This window comes from Sus scrofa, chromosome 3 (assembly GCF_054392235.1).
Source record: "Sus scrofa isolate SSC_HxYL_T2T_F1_AM1 chromosome 3, Sscrofa_HxYL_maternal_Yorkshire_Landrace_v2.0, whole genome shotgun sequence".
NCBI lineage: Eukaryota > Metazoa > Chordata > Mammalia > Artiodactyla > Suidae > Sus > Sus scrofa.
This window is the reverse complement of record NC_139385.1, coordinates 29741244-29763178: the sequence shown is the minus strand read 5'-3', so window position 1 is coordinate 29763178 and position 21935 is coordinate 29741244. Positions and strand designations below refer to the sequence as shown.

The 21935-nt window shown below is 50.9% G+C and overlaps 1 protein-coding gene across 4 annotated transcripts in view; it reads left to right on the top strand.

The window, feature by feature from the left end:
• SDR42E2 (short chain dehydrogenase/reductase family 42E, member 2) overlaps positions 1–19938 on the top strand; it is a 29936-nt gene extending 9998 nt beyond the window's left edge. For 2 of the 4 annotated variants that reach the window (XR_014840598.1, XM_021086483.2), the window contains 6 exons: positions 4793–4875; positions 7227–7364; positions 7899–7964; positions 11173–11236; positions 14442–14515; positions 18518–19938. Coding sequence is in view for 1 of the 4 variants with exons in the window: in XM_021086483.2 (XP_020942142.2) it covers positions 4793–4875; positions 7227–7364; positions 7899–7964; positions 11173–11236; positions 14442–14515; positions 18518–18757 (665 nt within the window). In the remaining 3 variants the exon portion in view is untranslated. Of the gene's footprint in view, positions 1–4792; positions 4876–7226; positions 7365–7898; positions 7965–11172; positions 11237–14441; positions 14516–18517 lie in introns of those variants that run through there. The other 2 variants (XR_014840600.1, XR_014840599.1) reach the window with 2 other exon arrangements.
• The last annotated feature ends 1997 nt before the right edge of the window (positions 19939–21935 follow it).

Below are 21935 nucleotides of genomic sequence, written 5' to 3'. Positions count from 1 at the left end.
AGGAGAGAAAACTGAAGCTAAGAGGGTAACTGACTTAGCTCAAGGTCACATAGCTATGAGGTAGCAGTGGTGGAATTTGAAAACCCCCTACCCCCCAGGGGAGTCTAACTCCGGAGCTCTCCGGTTTACCCATTGTGCTGCCCTGTAGCCCTGGCTCGATAGTTCTCTGAGTAGTTCTCTGAGCGTGAATTCTTTTCTCTAGAATCCTCCCCATCCCAGCCCCTCACCCTGGGGCTGTCTATACCTGGACCTCTCATCCCAATGGGAACATCCAGCTGTGTTTCCCAGGAGCTTGACCCCGCGCAGTTGAATTCTCTTCTCTACCATGGCCTCCCCTGGCTGGGCCAGCAGCCTACAAGCCAGACACCTAATCCTCTGGCTGAGAATTATTTATACAAGCATCCCCAGCTTTCCCTGGTCAGGAGAGTCATGGATACCCTGGGCCCAGCCCCTCTGGGACATGGCCGCCCAGTGCCCCACTGGCCAATGTCAGCTGCAGCCCGACCAACCCTCCCTCCCCCACCCCCAGCCCTGCCTACCCGCCCAGGGGACCCAGAGTTTACAATTAGCTGCAGGCTGTTTACAGGAAAGTGCACCTGATACCTGCTTTCCAGGAGTCGAGCCCCGGTCACCCTAGGTGACTTCCAGTCCCTACTATCTAGCTGGTCCTTGAGACTCTGCCTTTAACCTGGCCTGGAGCACCCTGGTGCCTGGAACAGAGTCCTTAGATGTGCAGACCCCAACTCAGTGTGAACACCTTGTATCCTCCTGTCTCTGGGTGTGTTCGTGTCCTGAGGCCACCCGGACAATGACCATAAACCTGGTGGCTTAAAACAACAGGAATTTCTTCTCCGGCAATTCCTGCAGTTCACAGACAGATGTCTGAAATCAGAGAGGCATTAGGGTTGCGCTGCCTCCAAAAGCGCAAGGGGAGAGGGAAAGACCTGCCTCGACTCTTCCAGCTTCTGGCGGCCCCAGAAGCTTGGGGTCTTTTCTCAGTGTGTGGTTGCATCGCTCTAGTCTCTGACTCTGTCTTTACCTGGCCTTTCCTTCTCCAGGTGTCTCTTCCCAGTGGGCCTCTTATACGGATACCTGACGTTAGGGCTCGTCTGGATAATCCAAGCTCATCTCATTTTTATATTTTATTTTATTTTAGTTTGCTTTTTAGGACCGCACCCTCGGCATATGGAGATTCCCAGGCTAGGGGTTGAATCGGAGCTACAGCTGCCAGCCTACACCAGAGCCACAGCAACGCAGGATCCAAGCCAGGTCTGCGACCTACGCCACAGCTCACAGTGACGCTGCATCCTTAACCCACTGAGCAAGGCCAGGGATCAAACCTGCAACCTCATGGTTCCTAGTCAGATTCATTTATGCTGCACCATGATGGGAACTCCTCATTTTTATTTTTATTTACTCCTTTTTCATCTTATTTTTAGATCCTTAATTACATCTACAAAAACCCCTTTTCCAAAGACGGTAGTGTCCCCAGGTTCTAGGATGTGGATGGATGTTTTCAGGGTGCCACTGTTCAACCCACTACACTGGGCCTCGTTGTTTGTTTCCGTAGGAAAATGGTTTTGTACACGGGAAGAAACAGCATACATTCAAAACTTACAGATAAGGGTTAGCTGTATTGCTCATCTCTTAAAAAAAGTTTATATAAATATTCAGTCAAAAAGTTCCCATGGTGGCGCAGCAGAAGCAAATCAGACTAGGAACCATGAGGTTGCGGGTTTGATCCCTGGCCTTGCTCAGTGGGTTAAGGATCTGGCATTGCCATGAGCTGTGGTGTAGGTCGCAGACACAGCTTGGATCCCTCGTTGCTGTGGCTGTGGTGTAGGCCGATAGCTGTAGCTCTGATGAGACCCCTAGCCTGGGAACCTCCATATGCCACGGTGCGGCCCTAAAAAGCAAAACAAACAAACAAACAAAATTTAGTCAAAACCAACAGGATTATCTCCCTTGAAATGTTATCTATACAGATTTCCAAGTAGGCCACAGGGCTCTATACTGTTTTGGAATGTCCTCAGAAGGCTCGGTCATTAATCAGGTAACAGAGTAAAAACCCCAGAGTCCTTTCTTTCAAATGAAAGTTAGGGGTTGAAGCAGAGCAGTAGCCACCAGCCCACACCACAGCTCAGAGCAATGCTGGATCCTTAACCCACCAAGTGAGGCCAGGGATCAAACCTCATGTCCTCATGGATCCTAGTCGGGTTCATTACCACTGAGCCACAACAGGAACTCCCCCATCTTCTTGGCTTGTGGCTTGTGGTCTCCTCCTCCTTCCCTGCTTCTTTGGAAGCCTCTCCGCCCTCCGAAGCCTCCCTGGCCTCTGCCACCAAATCCACCTTGGCCACCTCAGCCTCCTCCTTGGCCACCAAAGCCACCTTCACCCTTAGGCTTGGCCCTGGATGTCCTCATAAAGGAAAGAGGGCATTTGGCTAAAGCCCAGAGATGCCAGTCTTGCCTAATTTATGGAGAAAGAGGAATTTATGCTGGAAGGATGTGGGATAGCTTCTAGACATAGATTCCAGAAAAATGACCATCAGGGTTTAAAAGGACAGAGGCGGGGCAGCTCCAGGGACCTGGGAGGCAGGAGCCGTGATCAGTTCCTCGGGGTGAGTCCCCCTCCTAGGATTTTAGATTCAGTGACACTCAGAGTCACATTCCTGCATGGGAACATGGCCTTGGCCCAGCTTGGGTCCCGTGGCTGCCACCTCAGGGAGAGGGGTGCATCTAGACTGACAGCTCCCCCCTCCCCAGACCAGGTGGAGACGGGAAGAGGGTCCCCAAAGGAAGGTGAGCTTCTGGGCTCAGAGGATGACACACACTCTGGGGAGCCCAAGCTGGGAGCATTGCCACGTGGCGGACCTGAGCCTTAGGAGAGAGGAATGTCTTCTAGGAGGCGCCACCTCCGCTAAGGAGCTGGGGTTGAGAGTCAAATAATTTACACGTAGTAGCTTTTTAAAAATGTAATCTTGGCTTTCCCTTTTGGCACAGCAGGTTAAGGATCCAGCATTGTCACTAAAATGGCTTGGGTCCCTGCTGTGGCATAGGTTCAATACCCCGCCCAGGAACTGCCACATGCCATGTGCAAGGCCGGAAGAAAAAAACAAAACCCATAACAGGAAACAAAACAAAACAAAAAAAAACAAATGAAAAACCCCCTACTATTTAATTTTTTTTTTTTTTTTTTTTGTCTTTTTTGCCATTTCTTGGGCCACTCCCGCAGCATATGGAGGTTCCCAGGCTAGGCGTCGAATCGAAGCTGTAGCCACCGGCCTACACCGGAGCCACAGCAACACGGGATCCGAGCCACGTCTGCAACCTACACGACAGCTCACGGCAACGCCGGATCCTTAACCCACTGAGCAAGGCCAGGGATCGAACCCAAAATCTCATGGTTCCTAGTTGGATTCCTTAACCACTCAGCCATGACGGGAACTCCTAAAATTTTTTTTTTAATCTTAAACACAAATGGATTATGAGAATAAATTGAAAATTTTGTAGGCGTTTTTTTTCTTTTTTTCCTTTCTTTTTAGGGCTTCCCCCACAGCATATGGAAGTTCCCAGACTAGGAGTCAAATCAGAGCTGCAGCTGCCAGCCCACACCGCAGCCACAGCAACTCAGGATCCAAACTGCATCTTCCACCTCTGCCATAGCTTGTGGCAACACCAGATGAGTGAGGCCAGAGATGGATCCTGCATCCTCACAGATGGTATGTCCAGTTCTTAACCCATTGAGCCGCAATGGGAACTCCAAAAACTTTGGCAGGCTTTCTTCAGGCTTAAAAGGAATATATTTGGAGCAGCCTTCCAGGTTGTAACCACAGATCCCCGGGGGAGACATGCTCCCACTGCCACTTGTGGGGGCCCCTCAGCAGGGAATTTGGGAAGCCCCGGAGCAAGCTCTGTCTTGGTCTGGGGACTCTGGCACAGAGCAGGGAGAGTCAGGGGAACAGACCCCCAGCTCTCACACTGATGACTCTTATCCTTTCCTTTCCCCGTTGCTTTCTGGAAAGTATAGCTGCTCCTGCCAGTTACAGAGCACCCATTTTCCAGGTGAGGAGACCAAGGCTGAGAGAGCTAAGGGTCTTTTTGTTAGTAGTCTGTCACCCAAGGCATCAAAGCAAAGAGCCTGGGCTTTGGTCCCATCTCAGCTCCACTAGGCTGAGCTGTGTGCCCTTAGGCCAATCATAGCCCTTCTCTGAGCCTTGGTTCTTTTATCCATAAAGCAGGGATAATAACAGCTCCCACCTCTCAGGGTTGCCTTGAAGGCAAAATTCCAGGTTGACCAGAGTGCCAAGCACATAGTAGGACCTCTCTGAAAGCCATCATGGTCCTTACCTGATAACCAGGAAAAGGAAGGAACTATAGCTATTGGCACGAGGGCCTGTGTGTCTGTGTGCATCTGTAAAATGGGCACCGCAGGACTCTCATGGGAGTCGAAGGAGATTATGTCCATCAAGTGCTGGTTAAACCCTCACGGGCCATGCAGAGAGCTGCGTCTAGGTCTTGCCTGTGAGCATCCTGAAGGCAGGGACCACTTCCTCATCACTCTGATTCTTCACAGCATCCATCCCAGGGCCCAGTGCTGCAGGGTGGGAGTGGGGGAGATGATTCTGAATAGTGCTTGTTGAATGACTAACTGATTGCCTGAGAGAGTCATTCATGGAATGAGGAAATGTCTAGGACCTGTCCGGGTGAGGAACAGGAGAGGTGGACAGCCTTTCTGTCCCTCTCCCTGCTCCCCTCCCGAGGCCCCTGACCACCCTCTGCTGTGTTATAGGAGGAGGCATTCTGCGGACCTGTGTGCTCAGGCCCCCAGGCATCTATGGCCCCGAAGAACAGAGGCACCTGCCCCGCGTGGCGGTATGTTGACCCAGTCCCAGGCCAGAGGCACGGGAGGAGCCTGGCTGATATGTGTGTGAATGGGGACATGTCAGTCGTGGGGCAGTGTCCCGAGTTGGGGACCCTCAGTTCTGGGAGAACTCATGCCCCCATCAGGCCCAGCAGGGACAGGGCTCTCAGCCTGCGCCAGCCAGGCCTGGATACTGGTCGAGGAGACATGGAGCTGTGACCCCAAACAGGCAGAGGAAACTATTGCCCTGCTCAGATGTAGGCTCCCTAAGGATGGGCCATCTCATCTCATCCTGCCGGCGCCAGAGTCTTCATCCAGAAACCCTCTCCCCAGGGAAGACCGCGTGCCAGGATCTAACTACAGGGAATTCTAGATCCTGTCTTCGAATTCCTCCCAGCCTGTTCGGGGAGACAGACACCATAGCCATAGATTCAGGATGCTAAGGGCTGTGTAGAGGGAAGAAGGGGGAAGATGGGAGCACAGCACAGAGGGCCTGGCAGGGGAAGGTCCAGGAGGGCTTCCTGGAAGAAGTGATGCCTGTGCTGTTTGGATAGAGAAGAAACTAACCAAGGAAATGGGGTGATAGTGAGAAGGGGGTCCAAGTAGAGCAGACAGCTTGGGCACAAACCTGGAAATGAAAAAGCGTTCCAGGTTTGGGGAGGATTCCGTGAACAAAATAGATGATTCCTGCCCCTGCAGGGTATATATTTGCATGGGAGGAGAGAGGTGATAAACATGGTACATGGCAAGGGGTGTTTAAAAGCCCCAGAGACTGTGGCGGAAGAGGAAAAGTGGCATGGGGAGAGGTAGCAGGGGGTGCAGGCAGTCAGGGGAGCCTCTTCAAGCAAGGACTTCAAGCATCACCTGGAAAGAGGCACCCAGTGCATCACTCACGTAGTTGGAGGGAGAGCCCTGCAGGCAGAGGAACGGCTAGTCCAAAGCCCTAAGGTGGGGGGTTCCCGTTGTGGCTTAGAGGAAATGAATCCGACTAGTATCCATGAGGACGTGGGTTCGATCCCTGGCCTCACTCAGCGGGTCAAGGAGCTGGCATTTCCATGAGCTCCCTGCCTCGCTCAATGGGTCAAGGATCATGAGTTGTGGTGTAGGTCGCAGACATGGCTCAGATCTGGCGCTGGCTATGGCTGTGGCATAGGCCGGCAGCTGTAGCTCCAATTTGACCCCTAGCCTGGGAACTTCCATATGCCGTGGGCGCGGCCCTCAAAAAGTAAAAAATAAAAATAAATAAAACAGCGCTCCAAGGTGGGAACCTGCTGGCACGTTCTATGGAAGAGGCTGAGTGGCTGGAGCTAAGTGAGCAAAGGGATCGGTGGGACACAAGGCAGAGGGTAACTGCGTCGGGAGCAGAGGGCCTCCTTGACCATCCAGCTGGTGGGATGGGCGCCCCAGAAAGTTCTGAACAGGGGATTCGTGTTCTGACTTGAAAGGATTTGAAAGGATCCCCTGGCTGCATGGAACAGCCCTCTGAGCTAAGGGTGGAAATGAGACAAGTTAGGAGGCTGTTTTGGTGTCCAGGTGAGAGAGGCGGGCGGCGGGCAGCGGTCAGGGTAGTAAGGTGTGGACAGATTAGTAGCCGAAACTCTGGGTTTGCTGATGGGCTGGGTGTGCAGCTTGAGGGATGGGAGAGCCGAAGGTGGCTGCAGGATTGGGCCTGAGCCCTGGTGCTATGGGCTTAGGGAGGGAGAAGCGGCCAAATGGGAATGAGGACAGGATCAATCTACCTTGTCTATTCGGCAAGCAAGGGGGGAACGTGGGGAAGGCATCCGATCCCATCCATGGGGCTGGGATAGACGCCTCTGGCCTGGAGCTACATGGAATTTAAAGCCACTCCCAGGAGTTCCCATCATGGCTCAGCAGTTAGCCAACCTGACTAGTATCCATGAAGACACGGGTTCAATCCTTGGCCTCACTTAGTGGGTTAAGGATCCGGAATTGCCGTGAGCTGTGGTGTAGGTCGCAGACATGGCTGGGATCCCGTGTTGCTGTAGCTCTGGTGTAGGCCAGCGGCTACAGCTCTGATTGGACCCCCTAGTCTAGGAAGCTCCATAAGTCCCCGTGCAGCCCTGAAAAGACAAAAAAAAAAAAAATGGAGTTCCTGTTGTGGTGCAGCAGAAGCAAATCTGACTAGGAACTTTGAGGTTGCAGGTTCGATCCCTGGTCTTGCTCAGTGGGTTAAGGATACGGCATTGCCATGAGCATGGTGTAGATCGCAGACTCGGCTTGGATCCCTCATTGCTGTAGCTGTGGTGTAGGCCAGCAGCTGTAGCAAAAAGACCAAAATAAATAAAATAAAGCCCCCCACCCACCCCCTGCTTGGTCTGTGTTTCTCCCCACCCCCGACCAGGGCCACATCAAGAAGAGGCTGTTCATGTTCCGATTCGGGGACCGCAGGACGCGGATGAACTGGGTCCACGTGCGCAATCTGGCGCAGGCCCATGTGCTGGCCGCTGAGGCCCTCACCGCTGCCAAGGGCTACGTGGCCGTGAGTCCCCCCACCTTCCCCAGGGGCTGCAGGCCTGCCCCCCATCCCCTGGTGCATGTGCGCGTGCGCAGACACACACACACACACACACACACACACACACACACACACACACACACGCAGTGTATCTCCCCAAGCTGCCTAGCGGGACTGTGGGCCCAGGGGAGCTGGGGGGTGGGGGTTGGCGGTGGTCCTTTCAGAGCATCATTAGCTCCTGGAAATGACCCTGTGAGGTCGGTGTTGTTGATTCCGCAATGACCGTCGCCAAAGGCTAAGCATTGTACTGTCACGTTCCATCTGTACAGCAGCCCAAGGGGAGGCCCCATTATTATCCTCCCATTTCCCAGACTCCATCAAGGGCACACAGCGGGCCCATGTGGCAGACCTAGAGGTCAAAGAGGCTTGTCCAGGTCTGTTCCCAGGGCTGCTCAGGAGAACGAAGGAGTCGGGGCGGCTCCTGGAAGCCATCTGAGCCAGTGGGGGTCGGACAGTGGGTGTGTGCCTGACCGTTCCCCTCCCCGGGTCTCCCCCCAGAGTGGGCAGGCGTACTACATCAATGACGGGGAGAGCGTCAACCTCTTCGAGTGGATGGCCCCACTGGTAGGTGCCCAGACACCGCCCCCGACAAGTGAGAATTTGGGGATCCCCATTTCTTCTCTGCCTGTCACCCCTTTCCTGTTTCCAGAAAAAACCAGATTTCCCATTAAAGACCTGCAGTGGCAACACTGTCCACCAGGCGACATTGGAACTGGCTGGAGCTGGGTCATGGCTGCCCCTTTGGGGGGCCATGAGCTCCCCCACTTTGCCATAGTCCCTCCCAGCCTGTGTCCCAATGTATGTGACTTCTTACTCTCTGGAGTTTTGCTTGTGGCCCAGAACGAAGTAAGTAGTACGTAGACAAAGCCCATGGAGAAGTGTTGGCTCTTGGATGTCTTCACTGCAGCCCCTCCGAGAGCCCTGGCCGCCTCTCCCAACAGCCTACAGACCCTGTCTCAGGCCAGGCCTGCCTGGAAGGGGTCGACCAGAAGCCCCACATTGGAGCATCCATCGTGAGCATTCAGGCCCTTGCATGTCAATTTTTTACAGTTTTATTGAGATGTGTTTTATAGACCATACTACTCACCTATTGAAAACATGCAAGTTGGGAGTTCCCGTCGTGGTGCAGTGGTTAACGAATCCGACTAGGAACGATGAGGTTGCGGGTTTGGTCCCTGCCCTTGCTCAGTGGGTTAACGATCCGGTGTTGCCGTGAATTGTGGTGTAGGTCACAGACTCCGATCCCGCGTTGCTGTGGCTCTGGCGTAGGCCAGTGGCTACAGCTCCGATTCGACCCCTAGCCTAGGAACCTCCATATGCTGCGGCAGCGGCCCAAGAAATAGCAAAAAAGACAAAAAAGACAAAAAAAAAAGAAAACATGCAAGTCAATGATTTTTATTTGTTTGTTTTTGTTTTGCTTTCTAGGGCCGCACCTGAGGCCTATGGAGGTTCCCAGGCCAGGGGTCGAATTGGAGCTGTAGCCGCCGGCCTACACCACAGCCACAGCAATGCTGGCTCCAAGCCACATCTGCAACCTACACCACAGCTCACGGCAACTCGGGATTCTTAACTCACTGAGTGAGGCCAGGGTTTGAACCCGAAACCTCATGGTTCCTAGTCAGATTCGTTTCCCCTGCTCCACAAGGGGAAATTTAAGTCAGTGATTTGTTTAGTATATTAAGAGCTGTGTGGAGTTCCCTTGTGGCGCAGCAGGTTAAGAACCCCACGTTGTCAGTGCTGTGGTGTGGTTCCATCCCTGGCCTGGGAATTTCTGCATGCCGAGGGAGGATGTGGCCAAAAAAAGAAAGTTTTGCAACCATCACCATTACACATAGTAGAACATTTCATCACCCACCCAAAAAAGAACCCCCCAAATTATACCCTTTAGCTGTCACTTCTATTTACCTCTCACCCATCCAACCCCAACCACTCATCTACGTCCTGCCTCTATAGATTTGCCTGTTCTAGACATTTCCTAAAAATAGAATAATACAACATGAGCCCTTTGTGTTAGGTTCTTTCATTAAGCCTGATGTTTGCAAGTTTCACCCATGTTGTGGCATGTGGCATGTCAGTACTTCATTTTTTTTTTTTTATTGCCCCAAAAGGATATACGACATTTTGTTAACCTATTCATCAGTTGATAGAAATGAGGGTTTTTCAGAGTTCCTGTTGTGGCTCAGTGGTTAAGGAATCCAAGTAGGAACCATGAGGTTGTGGGTTCGATCCCTGGCCTCGCTCAGCGGGTGAAGGATCCGGCATTGCCATGAACTGTGGTATAGGTCGCAGACGCAGCTCGGATCCCGAGTTGCTGTGGCTGTGGTGTAGGCCGGAGGCTACAGTTCCAATTAGACCCCTAGCCTGGAAACCTCCATATGCCATGGAAGCGGCCCAAGAAATGGCAAAAAGACAAAAAAAAAAAAAAAAAAAAAATAGCTGCACTATTTTACCCTCCCATCAGCAATGGAAGAAGTTTCCAGTTTCTCCACATACTTGTCAGCACTTGTTTTATTTATTTTTTTCCTTTTTACTGCTGCAACCACCAGGGATTGGATTAGAGCTGCAGCTGCAACCTACGCCATGAGCTTGTGGCAATGTCATATCTTGAACCCACTGAACAAGGCCAGGGATTGAACCTTATAGCATCTTCAGAGACAAGTCGGGTCCTTAATCTGCTGAGCTTCAATGAGAACTCCATGTCTTTTTGAATAGTACCCATGAGGATGTGGGTTCAATCCCTGGCCTTGCTCAGTGGGTTAAGGATCCAGCACTGCCATGAGCTGTGGTGTAAGCTGCAGACGAAGCTCAGATCTGGTGTTGCTGTGGCTGTGGTGTAGGCCAGCAGCTGTAGCTCCGACTCAACCCATAGCCTGGGAACCTCCATACGCCAAAAGTTCAGCCCTAAAAAGACAGAAAAAAGGAGTTCCCATCGTGGTGCGGTGGTTAATGAATCCAACTAGGAACCATGAGGTTGCGGGTTCGATCCCTGGCCTCACTCAGTGGGTTAAGGCTCTGGTGTTGCCGTGAGCTGTGGTGTAGGTCACAGACACACCTCAGATCCCAAGTTGCTGTGGCTGGTGGCTTTAGCTCCGAATGGACCCCTAGCCTGGGAACCTCCATATGCCTCGGGTGCGGCCCTAGAAAAGACAAAATAAATAAATAAAAAGACAGAAAAAAATTGCTTAAAAAAAAAATAGCTAGGCAGAGCTTCCATGCCTACCTGCTGCTTGCACCTCTCACAAGTGTCCTATCTTAATAAATCTGCTTCTTCTTTTTTTTTTTTTTTTTTTAGGTCTGCACCCTTGGCTTATGGAAGTCCCGAGGCTAGGGGTCTAATTGGAGCTGTAGCTGCCGGCCTATGCCACAGCTCATGGCAACACCCCGATCCTTAACCCACTGAGCAAGGCCAGGGATCAAACCTGCAACCTCATGGTTCCTAGTTGGATTCGTTAACCACTAAGCCACCACAGGAACTCCAATAAATCTACTTCTTGCCTATCAAAAAAATAAAATAACTGAAGGCTGAGAATGATCCCAAGTTTAAAACCCACCCTATGTAGTCAATTCCTACTTGAGTTTTCCAGGTCATGGTGTGGATTTCATTTACAGACTGGCCTAAATTGGGGCTGGGTGTGGGGTCTGCCCCCTTGGGTGGGCAGGTGAGGAGGAGTCAAGAGGCGCCTCCGCTGGCCTCGGGATGAAGGCAGCCTGTGGCTTTTCCACACCAGCCCCTGAAGGACCTGTCCTCACCTCAAACCATGTTTCCTTGCAGTTTGAGAAACTGGGTCACAGCCAGCCCTGGATCCAGGTGCCTACTTCCTGGGTTTACCTGTCAGGTAAGGAAAGCAGGGTGTGCATGAAAACCCTCTATGTGCCAGGTGTACATACACTGTCTCGTTGTAAGCCCAGGGCCAGGACCTGGTTGAGGTGAGGCACTGCAGACACAAAATTGAAGGAACTCCTCACTCTTAGGAGTCAATGCTCCAAGCCCAGTCTTGCCCAGCCCTGAGAGCAAGTGCCTCCTTAAATTTTGCACCCAAGGAGTTCCTGTCATGGGTCAGCAGAAACGAATCTGACTAGCATCTATGAGGACACAGGTTCAATCCCTGGTCTCGCTCAGTGGATTAGGGATACGGTGTTGCCGTGAGCTGTGGTGTAGGTTGCAGACACAGCTCAAATCTGGCATTGCTGTGGCTCTGGTTTAGGCCGGCAGCTACAGCTCCAATTAGACACCTAGTCTGGGAACATCCATATGCTGTGGATGCAACCTAAAAGGACGAAAGACAAAAAAAAAAAATTGCACCCAAGGTACCTCACTCTCCTTGACCTAGTTCTGGCCCTGTTTAATCTGTATCCTGTTTGTTTGCAAAGTGGGTGTGATTGTAAAGATGAGGCAACTGAACCTCTGAAACCTATGGAGCCACAGTGAGAAAGACAGAGAGGAGACAGAGAGAAAGAGGCAGAATTTACTCTGGGCTTGGCTGACTCCTGCAGGCATGGAGTGATAGTCTGCCCGAAGGGACAGGTGGTCCCAAGTCACAGATAGCTGTGTTCCTGGGAAACCTTAGCTGGATAGGATAAACCTCTTGATAAAGGTATATCTGCGTGCCTGTGGCACTCAGAAAGTCCTGGACCAGGGATCGAGCAGGCACCACAGCTAGGTTCTTAACCTGCTGAACCACCAGGGAGCTCCTGAATCATGCATTTTAAATGCATTGATCCCTGCCAGTTAAAACAGGAGTTCAGGGAGTTCTCATTGTGGCTGAGCTGAAACAAATCCAGCTAGTATCCGTGAGGATGCGGGTTCGATCCCTGGCCGTGCTCAGTGGGTGGGGGATCTGGCATTGCCACCAGCTGTGGTGTAGGTCGCAGACACAGCTCGGATCTGGTGTTGCTGTGGCTGTGGTATAGTCTGGCAGGTGCAGTTCCAATTCGACCCCTAGCCTGGGAACGTGCATATGCCTCGGGTGCAGCCCTGAAAAGCAAACAAGGAAGGAAGCAGGGGTTGCAAACTTTTGTCCCTCAGGGTGCCCATGCAGGATGACTTCCGGTGCACAGCATGGCCACCATGATTGACACTCCCTGACCCCCAGCTGAGAAAAGATCAGCCAGAGGCTCTGGCAGCTTTGGAGGATTATCTACAAATTCTCAGTTCCCAGGGAGCAAACTATAACTCAGTGCCGCTTAACCTGGGCTGCTCATTGGGATCACCTGGGAGCTTTTAAAATATAAAAATACAGCCACACCCCAGGTCAACTGCTTCAGCTTCCGGGGAAGCAAGGAAATGGGAGAAGCAGGAGCATTTTAAAAAGTGGTCCAGGAGCTGCCATTGTGGCTCAGCGGAAGCGAACCCAACTAGTATCCATAAGGATGCCGGTTCAGTCCCTGGCCTTGCTCAGTAGGTTAACAATCCAGCGGCGTTGCCGTGAGCGGCAGTGTAGGTTGCAGATGCAGCTTGGATCCTGCGTTGCTGTGGCTGTGGTGTCAGTGGGCAGCTGCAGCTCCAATTCATCCCCTGGCCCTGAACTCTATGCTGCAGGTGAGGCCCTAAAAATACAAAAAATACAAAAAACAAACAAACAAACAAAAAAACTGGTCCAGAAGTTCCCACTGTGGTGCAGCGGGATCTGCACGCCGGGACGCAGGTCTGATCCCTGGCTTAGCACAGTGTGTTAAAGGATCCAGCATTGTCACAGATGTACCATAGGTCCAGCTATGGCTTGGATCTGTTCCCTAGCCCAGGGAACTCCAGATGTCATAGGGCAGCCAAAAAAAAAGAAAAAAAAAGAAAAAGAAAAAGAAACCTGTTGTCCAGGAATTTCCTGGTGGCTCAGCAGGTTAAAGATCCAGCATTGTTACTGCTGTGGCTTGGGTTTAATCCCTGATCTAGGAACTTTCACGTGCCACAGGCAAGGCAAAAAAAAAAAAAAAAAGTGATCCAGTGTACAGCTCCACGGCCCCAGCGGCTTTTCTCTCTGACTTAAGAGAGCATCTCCAAGTAGAAGTGAATGAGAGACATGATTATAGAAATCACTGTGAATCTGAATTTATTTTATTGATTTTAATTTTTTAAATAATTTTTATTTCTTCCACTATAGCTGGTTTACAGTGTTCTGTCAATTTTCTACTGTACAGCAAGGGGACCCAGTTACACATACATGTACGTTCTTTTTTCTCACATTATCCTGCTCCATCATAAGTGACTATGAATTTATTTTATTTATTTTTGTCTTTTTAGGTCTGCACGTGCAGCATGTGGAAGTTCCCAGGCTAGGGGTCCAATGGGAGCTGCAGCTGCCGGCCTACACCACGGCCACAGCAACGCCAGATCCAAGCCAAGTCTGCAACCTACACCATAGCTCAGGGCAATGCGGGATCCTTAACCAGCCAGGGACAGGATAGGCCCCTGCAAGGCCGGGGATCAAACCTGCATCCTCATGGATACTAGTCAGATTCGTTTTCACTGAGCCACAAAGGGAACTCCTGAATTTATTTTAAAATGTCAGCCCGGAGTTCCCGTCGTGGCGCAGTGGTTAACGAATCCGACTAGGAACCATGAGGTTGCGGGTTCGGTCCCTGCCCTTGCTCAGTGGGTTAACGATCCGGCGTTGCCGTGAGCTGTGGTGTAGGTTGCAGACGCGGCTCGGATCCTGCGTTGCTGTGGCTCTGGTGTAGGCCGGTGGCTACAGCTCCGATTGGACCCCTAGCCTGGGAACCTCCATATGCCGCAGGAGCGGCCCAAGAAATAGCAAAAAGACAAAAAAAAAAAAATAAATAAATAAATAAAAATAAAATAAAATAAAATGTCAGCCCTTTAATATAAAGAACAAGTTCTTTGTGATGCATGTGGCTGCCAGACAGGACACCCCAGGGTGTGCTGAGAACTGCTGATTTAAAGGAATCCAAGGACAGGAAATGTTTGCAAAGTGGAGAGTCCCCCTGGCAAAGCAAATGATGCCCCCAACTGATTTGTCCCTGAGAGTGTCCCTGGAGTTTGCATAGTGCAGACCTCCTGGTCACTGTCCCTCTCTCCCCACACAGCCACAGTGATGGAGTATTTGCATCTGGCCCTGAGGCCCATCTGCAGCCTCCCACCGCTGCTCACCCGGAGCGAGGTAAGTGGGCTGCCGCGAGGGGAGCCCCTGGGCCCTGGTGCCCCTCGCTTACCTTCCTGCGCCTTCTCCACTCCCCCATGGTCACAGCCCCTCACCTTTTGACACAGTAACTGGATGCTTGTCTGAGGTTTCAGAACCTCCCATGGGGACCCCCGAACTCATACCAGATGCTTTATAACATCTCTCAGCTTCTTGTCTTTTCTTTAGGCTGTGCTCTCTGGGTCTGAAGGGTGACAGCTCCAAACCCATCCCTCATCCCTGTCATCTCTTTCTTTCTTTTTTTTTTTTTTTTTTTGCCTTTTCTAGGGCCGCTCCTGCGGCATATGGAGGTTCCCAGGCTAGGGGTCCAATCGGATCTGTACCCCCTGGCCTACGCCACAGCCACAGCAACTCAGGATCCGAGCTGCATCTGTGACCTACACCAGAGGTCACAGCAACACCAGATCCTTAACCCACTGAGCAAGCAAGGCCAGGGATCGAACCTGCCACCTCATGGTTCCTAGTCGGATTCCTTAACCACTGTGCCACGACGGGAACTCCTTTTTTTTCCTTTTTATGGCCACACCTGCAGCATATGGAAGTTACCTCGCTAAAGGTCGAACCGAGCTGCAGCTGCCAGCCTGTGCCACAGCCACAGCAACACCGGAGCGAGGTTAGTGGGCTGCCGTGAGGGGAGCCCCTGGGCCCTGGTGCCCCTCACTTGCCTTCCTGTGCCGGATCTGAGCCCATCCGCAACCTTGGCTGCAGCTGGCGGCAACGCTGGATCTTTAACTCCCTGAGCGAGGTCAGAGATTGAGCCTGCATTTTCACAGACACTGTGTTGGGTCCTTAACCCACAGAGCCACGATGGGAAGTCCCTTTTTTAAAAAATTTTATTGAAGTATAGTTGATTTAGAATGTGTTCATTTCTGCTGCACAGCATAGCGATTTAGTTATACATTCTTTTTCGTATTCTTTTCCATTATGGTTGATCGCAGGACATTGACTATAGTTCCCTGTGCTACGCAGTGCAACCTTGTTGTATATCCATCCTATAGGAAATAGTTTGCATCATTCCTCCTCCCCTCTCTCTTGGCAACCACAAATCTGTTCTCTTTGTCTGTTTTCTTCTGTTTTGTAAATAGGTTCATCTGTGTCCTATTTTAGTTTATTCTTATTATTTTGTCTTTTTAGGGTCATAACCCCAGCATACAGAGGTTCCCAGGCTAGGGGTCGAATCAGAGCTATAGCTGCTGGCCTACACCACAGCCTCAGCAACTTGGGATCTGAGCCACCTCTGCAGCCTACACCACAACTCATGGCAGTGCTAGATCCTTAACCCCCCTGAGCGAGGCCAGAGATGGACCTGCATCCTCAAGGATGCTAGTCAGATTCGTTTTCCTCTGAGCCAACATAGGAACTCCCATCTGTGTCCTATTTTAGATTCCATGTATAAGCTCATCACTGTCATTTCATTCATAAGCAGCTCGTCTTCCCAGCCAGATGGGAAGCTCCCAAAGGCAAGTTCAGTGATACTCACTTTTTAGAATGTCACCACTCCCCAACCACACACACACACAACACAACCTGTTGGGTCTAGGCTCACAGATCCTGCTCACTAAATAATTTTATATTGGAGTTCCCATCGTGGCACAGCGGAAACAAATCCGACTAGGAACCACGAGGTTGCAGGTTCGATCCCTGGCCATGCTTAGTGGGTTGAGGATCCGGCGTTGCCGTGGGCTGTGGTGTAGGTTGCAGACACGGCTCAGATCCGGCGTTGCTGTGGTTCTGGTGTAGGTCAGCAGCTGTAGCTCTGATTGGACCCCTAGCCTGGGAACCTCCATATGCCGCAGGTGTGACCCTGAAAAAAGACAAAAAAAAAAGTAAGTAAATAAGTTTATATTAAGTACCTAGTGTGTTCAAACACTGTTCTCAAGTAATAATGACAGTTTTCCATTTGCAAATACAGTTTCAAAGAGAGGATGTTTCCATGCAGATTGTAGACAGGAAAACAAGTGGTGTTTGGTGTTATTTGCAAAACCCTTCCAATCCCTTCTCTCATTGGCTTCTCCCTGATGCTCTGCTAAGTTAGGAAGGGCAAAAAGCTTATGATCTCATTGAATGGTGAGAAACTGAGCACTAGAGAAGTCAGTGACTTGTCCCAGGTCCCACCATTCTGGAATTGGCTTCACACTCATCTATTGAGTGGTGAGGAAATGCCAGGCACTGTGTTTATTTCATTTAATCTTCATGACTCCTATACACTGTCCATTCTCTTATCACCTCCACATACAGAGGAGGAAATGAAACACATGTGGGTTGAAATAACCTGACCATGACCATTTACTGATGTAGCAGCACTGAGATTTGAACCCAGACCTAAATGATTGCGAACTTAACTAGTAGCTTGTAAAATGTCAGGAATCATACATAAGAAAGAGCTGCCAAGGTGCTGCTGAATTGTGGTCGGCACCCCTCTCCTGTTACTTAGGAGTTTTCTTGTGCAATGCACCATCAGAGAATCCCTAACTAGCTGCGAAGTTTCTGGGCACTGTGGCTCAGGAGCCCTCTGCTGGTCAGCCTCTGACATAGCAACCAGACTTCCAGTTTGTCTTCATAGCCTTTTTTCACTCAGTGTATGTATGTATCTACTCTGTGCCAGGCATTGTGCTGAGGAATGGAGGCAAGACAGCCCTTACCCCAAGGATCTCACAGTCCAAAGGGGAAGACAGTCCAGTAACTTGGAAATTCAACACACTATCATTCTGGGCTGTACTGGGGGAATTTATGAAGAACTTCAGAATATACAGAAGGGGAGGAGTTCCTATCATGGCTCAGCAGAAATAAATCTGACTAGTATCCATGAGGATGCAGGTTCGATGCCTGGCCTTGCTTAGTGAGTTAAGGATCCAGCGTTGCTGTGAGCTGTAGTGTAGGTCACAGATGCTGCTCAGATCTGGTGTTGCTGTGGTTGTGGTGTAAGCCAGCAGCTACAGCTCAGCTCCTATTCCTATCCTAGCCTGGGAACCTCCATATGCCACTGAAACTAATTCGGAGGTAATTAGGGAGGCTTCCCAAAGAAGGTGACATCTAAGCCTGAGCTCTGAAAACACTGTGTCCTAGGACTCTGCATTTCTGAACTTACTGAGGCCAAAAGGAACAAGAACTTTCCACTCCTTCTCTCTCCCATACAAGCATCCAACCCCAGGGGCTGTTTCAGGGCCATGGGAGAATCTAGCAGCTAGTGACTCCTTCCCAGTGTCTGGTTGAGGAACAAGGGAAGAAATGAAACTGATGAAACTGGTAGGAGGGTATCCTTCCCAGTTCCAACATAGCAGGGATGGGCATGGACTCGAATCTGACTCTTCTGTGCAACCCTGGGCAAGTCACTTAACCTCTCTGTACCACTTCACAAAAGTAAATGAGATACGGCCCAGAAAGGATGTAGCCCACTCCAGGCGCAAGTACTACCTTTGAAGCCTGTGGGCTTCAGGCCATCTGGCAGCGGAAAACGCAGCTCAAACCCTCCGGAGTAACCATTTCCGCTCTTTGAATTCTTCTCAGCGAGGGCGAAAAGGTTGCACCCTGGGGCCTGACTGGCCAGACTGGTCTGAGGCTATGGGCTGAAAAGCCAAGGGCGTTTCCTGGAGACATTTTACCGGAAGGCTGCACCGCAGGCCGAATGCTTTGAGGGCCTCCAGAGCCCCAGCATCCTGCTAGGCAGGGGGAGGGGAGTACAGAGTGGAGCCTTTCCTTTGGGGATACCGAGGAGTTCAGTAGGCTGGGAAGATACAGAAAAGGCATTTTGCAGGCAGCGCCCTCAAGGAAAATGCAGGTGATAGAAAAGAGGTCCTCCCTGATGAGGGCATCGCAGGCGCAAGATCCAGCTCCGGGGTCCTTTTAAATCGCTGTAAGACTAAGGGAAATCTCAAGGCTTTCATGCCTTCTCGGGAAGCAAGGTGGAGCTTGCTTCAGAGGCCCATTAGTCCCGCCCCCCGGCTGTCCCGCCTCTCCCCGCAGGTGCGCAGCGTGACCGTGACCCACACCTTCCAGATCGCCAAGGCGCGCGCCCAGCTTGGCTACGCCCCGGACAAGTTCAGCTTCGCCGACGCGGTGGACCGATACGTGCAGTCCACGTCCGGGCGGACCCACAGCTCTACGGCGAGGACGCTCCTGCGGCTGCTGCTTGGGCTGCTGCTGCTCCTCGGCCTGCTCGCCCTGGCCCTGCACTTCCTGGCCCTGCAGCCGTCCGTTGTCTGATCGACGTCGCCGGCCTGTCCTTGCCCCTTCCTCATCTTGGCGACCTGGATCCAGCCCTACTCAGCCCCCGGGATTTGAGCCCGCCCCCGAGTCCTGGACTGGTCCCCGCCCAGCCCTCTGCCCCGGCTCCACTTCCTGGGTATTGTCCCCGCCTCCCGCGTTCTGACCCCGCCCCTGTCACGCCCACTGGGCTTTGACGGGCCCATGCCCCGCCTTTGGAGCCGTGGTCACGCCCCCCGCGTCTGGGTTTCCCTCCTAACCTCCGAGCCTCGGTCTGCCCTGGCCCGTGTCTTGGTTTCCCTCTGGCCTGGTTGAGATGCCAAGGAGAAGTTCCTAGCCTCACAGCCTCCTCTGCCTTCCAGGCCTTCTCCGCGTCCCTGCCCAGGTGTGCCCCGACCCCGGGTTCACCCCCACTCTGGCTCCGCCCTCTTTCTAGCTCTACCAATACATCTGAGCCCCCTCCCCCCGTCCCTTGGCTTCTGCTTTGGAAACTGGCTTAGCCCCTTCCTCTTGGTTGGGTCCTTCCGCTCGCCTACTTGAGTTTCGGCCCTAGCCACGCCCCTCCCTTATGGCTCCACCCCCTCCGGCCACACCTCCTGGGTGAGTTCTTGCGTCCTGGCTGCCGCGGCTTCTGCAGGCTGGGCTAACTTTGCAAGTTTTCTCTCACTGCTCTCTTTCTAGGAACACCGAGCTTCTTCACTGCCCGAGCTCTTGGGGCTTGTCCTGAGATCTGCCTGAGTTTCTCTGGGCTTGTCCTGAGATCGTCTCGGGATCTTGGATTAGACCCATTCTGGGAGCATTGCGTTTGATCCACTGCTATGCTTATGTCTTGGGTTCGCTCACTCATGCAGTCTCCTTATGCGTTTATAACCGGGGATGGAAGGATACCTGAGAACCAGGCTTCTGCCCAGCCCAACTTGGCCTTTTTGGGCTTCCTGTATATGAGTCTGGGGATTAGTAAGCACAGACTTCGGTACTAGAAGGGACATCAGAAAAAAGGGAAAAAAGCAAGATAATGTGAGAAAAAAGAGTATATATGTATGTGTGACTGGGTGCAATTGACAGAACACTGTAAATCAGCTATAATGGAAAAAAATAAAAATCATTTTAAAGGGGGGGAATTTTTAGGGTGGTCAAAAGATACAAACTTCCACTTCAGTAAATAAATCATGGGGGTATAATGTACAGCCTGGTCATTATAGCTAATAATACTGTACTGTATATACGAAAGTTGCTGAAAGTAGATCTTGAGTTTTTATCACAAGAAACATAATTGCAGCTTTGCGCGGTGATGAAAGTTAACTAGACATTGTGATCATTTTACAATATGTACATAGAGGAAAAATTGTGTTGTACACCTGAAACTAATGTTGCATATCAATTAAATCTCAAAAAAAAAGCCTTTTTAGAAAAGAATTGGATCTCTTGAAAGAAAAAGTACCAATATAGTTATAACGGAGTTATTAGAAATTTCTTGGTGATATTTTATGGTTTAGTATTGCTTCTGTTTGTTAATGAGGGGGCCAGCAGATAATCTTTAATGTTGAAACCATAAAATTTCTTAATCCAGCCCTGCTTGCCACAGAAACAGTGCCTTCCTATGGTCTTGGTATCAACTGTGGATACTAAAATACTAGTGTGTAATTACGTCGGCGTGTATATCATCATGTGAACACGTGGAACTGGTTGATAAAACCGTGGATCCTAACAGAGAAGGAAACTCTCACAGGTTTAAAGAAACCTGTGATAGGAACAAATGTGTTAATTAGGGCCAAGGTGGCCATGGCCAGGTGTGTTCTATGCTGAACAATTAAACTTGGTAGAAAAAAAAAAAAAGAAAGAAACTTTGTGGGAGTTCCCGTCGTGGCTCAGTGGTTAATGAATCTGACTAGCATCCACGAGGATGCAGATTTGATCCCTGGCCTTGCTCAGTGGGTTAAGGATCCAGCGTTGCCATGAGCTGTGGTGTAGGTCGCAGACGTGGCTCGGATCCTGCATTGCTCTGGCTGTGGTGTAGGCTGGCAGTTGGACCCTTAGCCTGGGAATCTCCATATGCCACGAGTGTGGCCCTAAAAAGCAAAAAAAAAAAGAAAAAGAAAAAGAAAAGAAAAGAAACTTGGTGAGGCACAAAAAATGTGTATGCCTCTTTGCTGTGTTGAATTGAATGTGGGTATATAATTTTTTTAAATTCAATAATCTTTATGTGTATTTAAAGCTTGACTGTTTGAAAGTGTTTTCATCTATATGCTCTTACTTTCAGGGTCCTCGCATAGGGCTTATTATTCTCACTTTATAAATGAGGAGACTGGGATTGTCGAACTTCAAAGAGTGGAGGGGGGTGTTGCTGCTCTGTGGCTGGGGTATTTGAGAGGAGCTGCCCAAGGCCCAGTGGCCTAAACATGATGCACGGTTATTTCTGCTCATCTGCCCCTTGGCTGTGCCAGGACTTGGTTTGACTCTGGGATCTACCCCAGTCCCAGATCCACAAACCTTGGGCCATTTGGGGCTGACAGCCCTTTCTTCTCAGTGACTCACGTGCATTGAAACTCACCTTCTCCTCTGACTTTCTCTACCAGTCCTGAGAAATCTGTTCTCAGGGCAGGGAAAACAGGCTTTCTCTGTTCACATAATTTTCTACATCTTTTGTCTCCTGCCAGATATCAGCTTGTGAAACCCCAAAGCAAAATCAATTCCTTTGTTTTCTGGATTTCTCTTAAGTCATCTCTTCCCCCCAGGCTCTGAGAGTAGACTGTCTAAACCCTGGGCATGGGGGCAGCATGGGTCAGCTATGCCAAGAAATCTTCCTTCCTCTCAAGTGTCTGTACCCAGTGGGAAAGGAGGTGGCACCTCCCCCATCAGAGAAACCAAGTCCCGGTGAGGGTTTCGGAGGCTGCCCAGATAACCTGCCCTCTGGGAGGTTCTGAGAGGACAAGAAGAAGGAGGTCCCAGCTTTCTTGGAGACACTAAGCAGAAGCATTATGAAGGCAGAAAACAGAGCTGTCACTGTGGGCAGCTCAAGGTGATATAGCCAATCAGAAGGACCAGGAAGGTAAATTCATAAACTTTCCATTATGGGTGTTGAAGCGCTTCCCCTTTGTAGACGCACAGCCAGGTATCCAAGACATCCTCGACTCTCTCTCCTCCTAAAAGTATTTCTTGTGACTCCCCACTCCCCCTC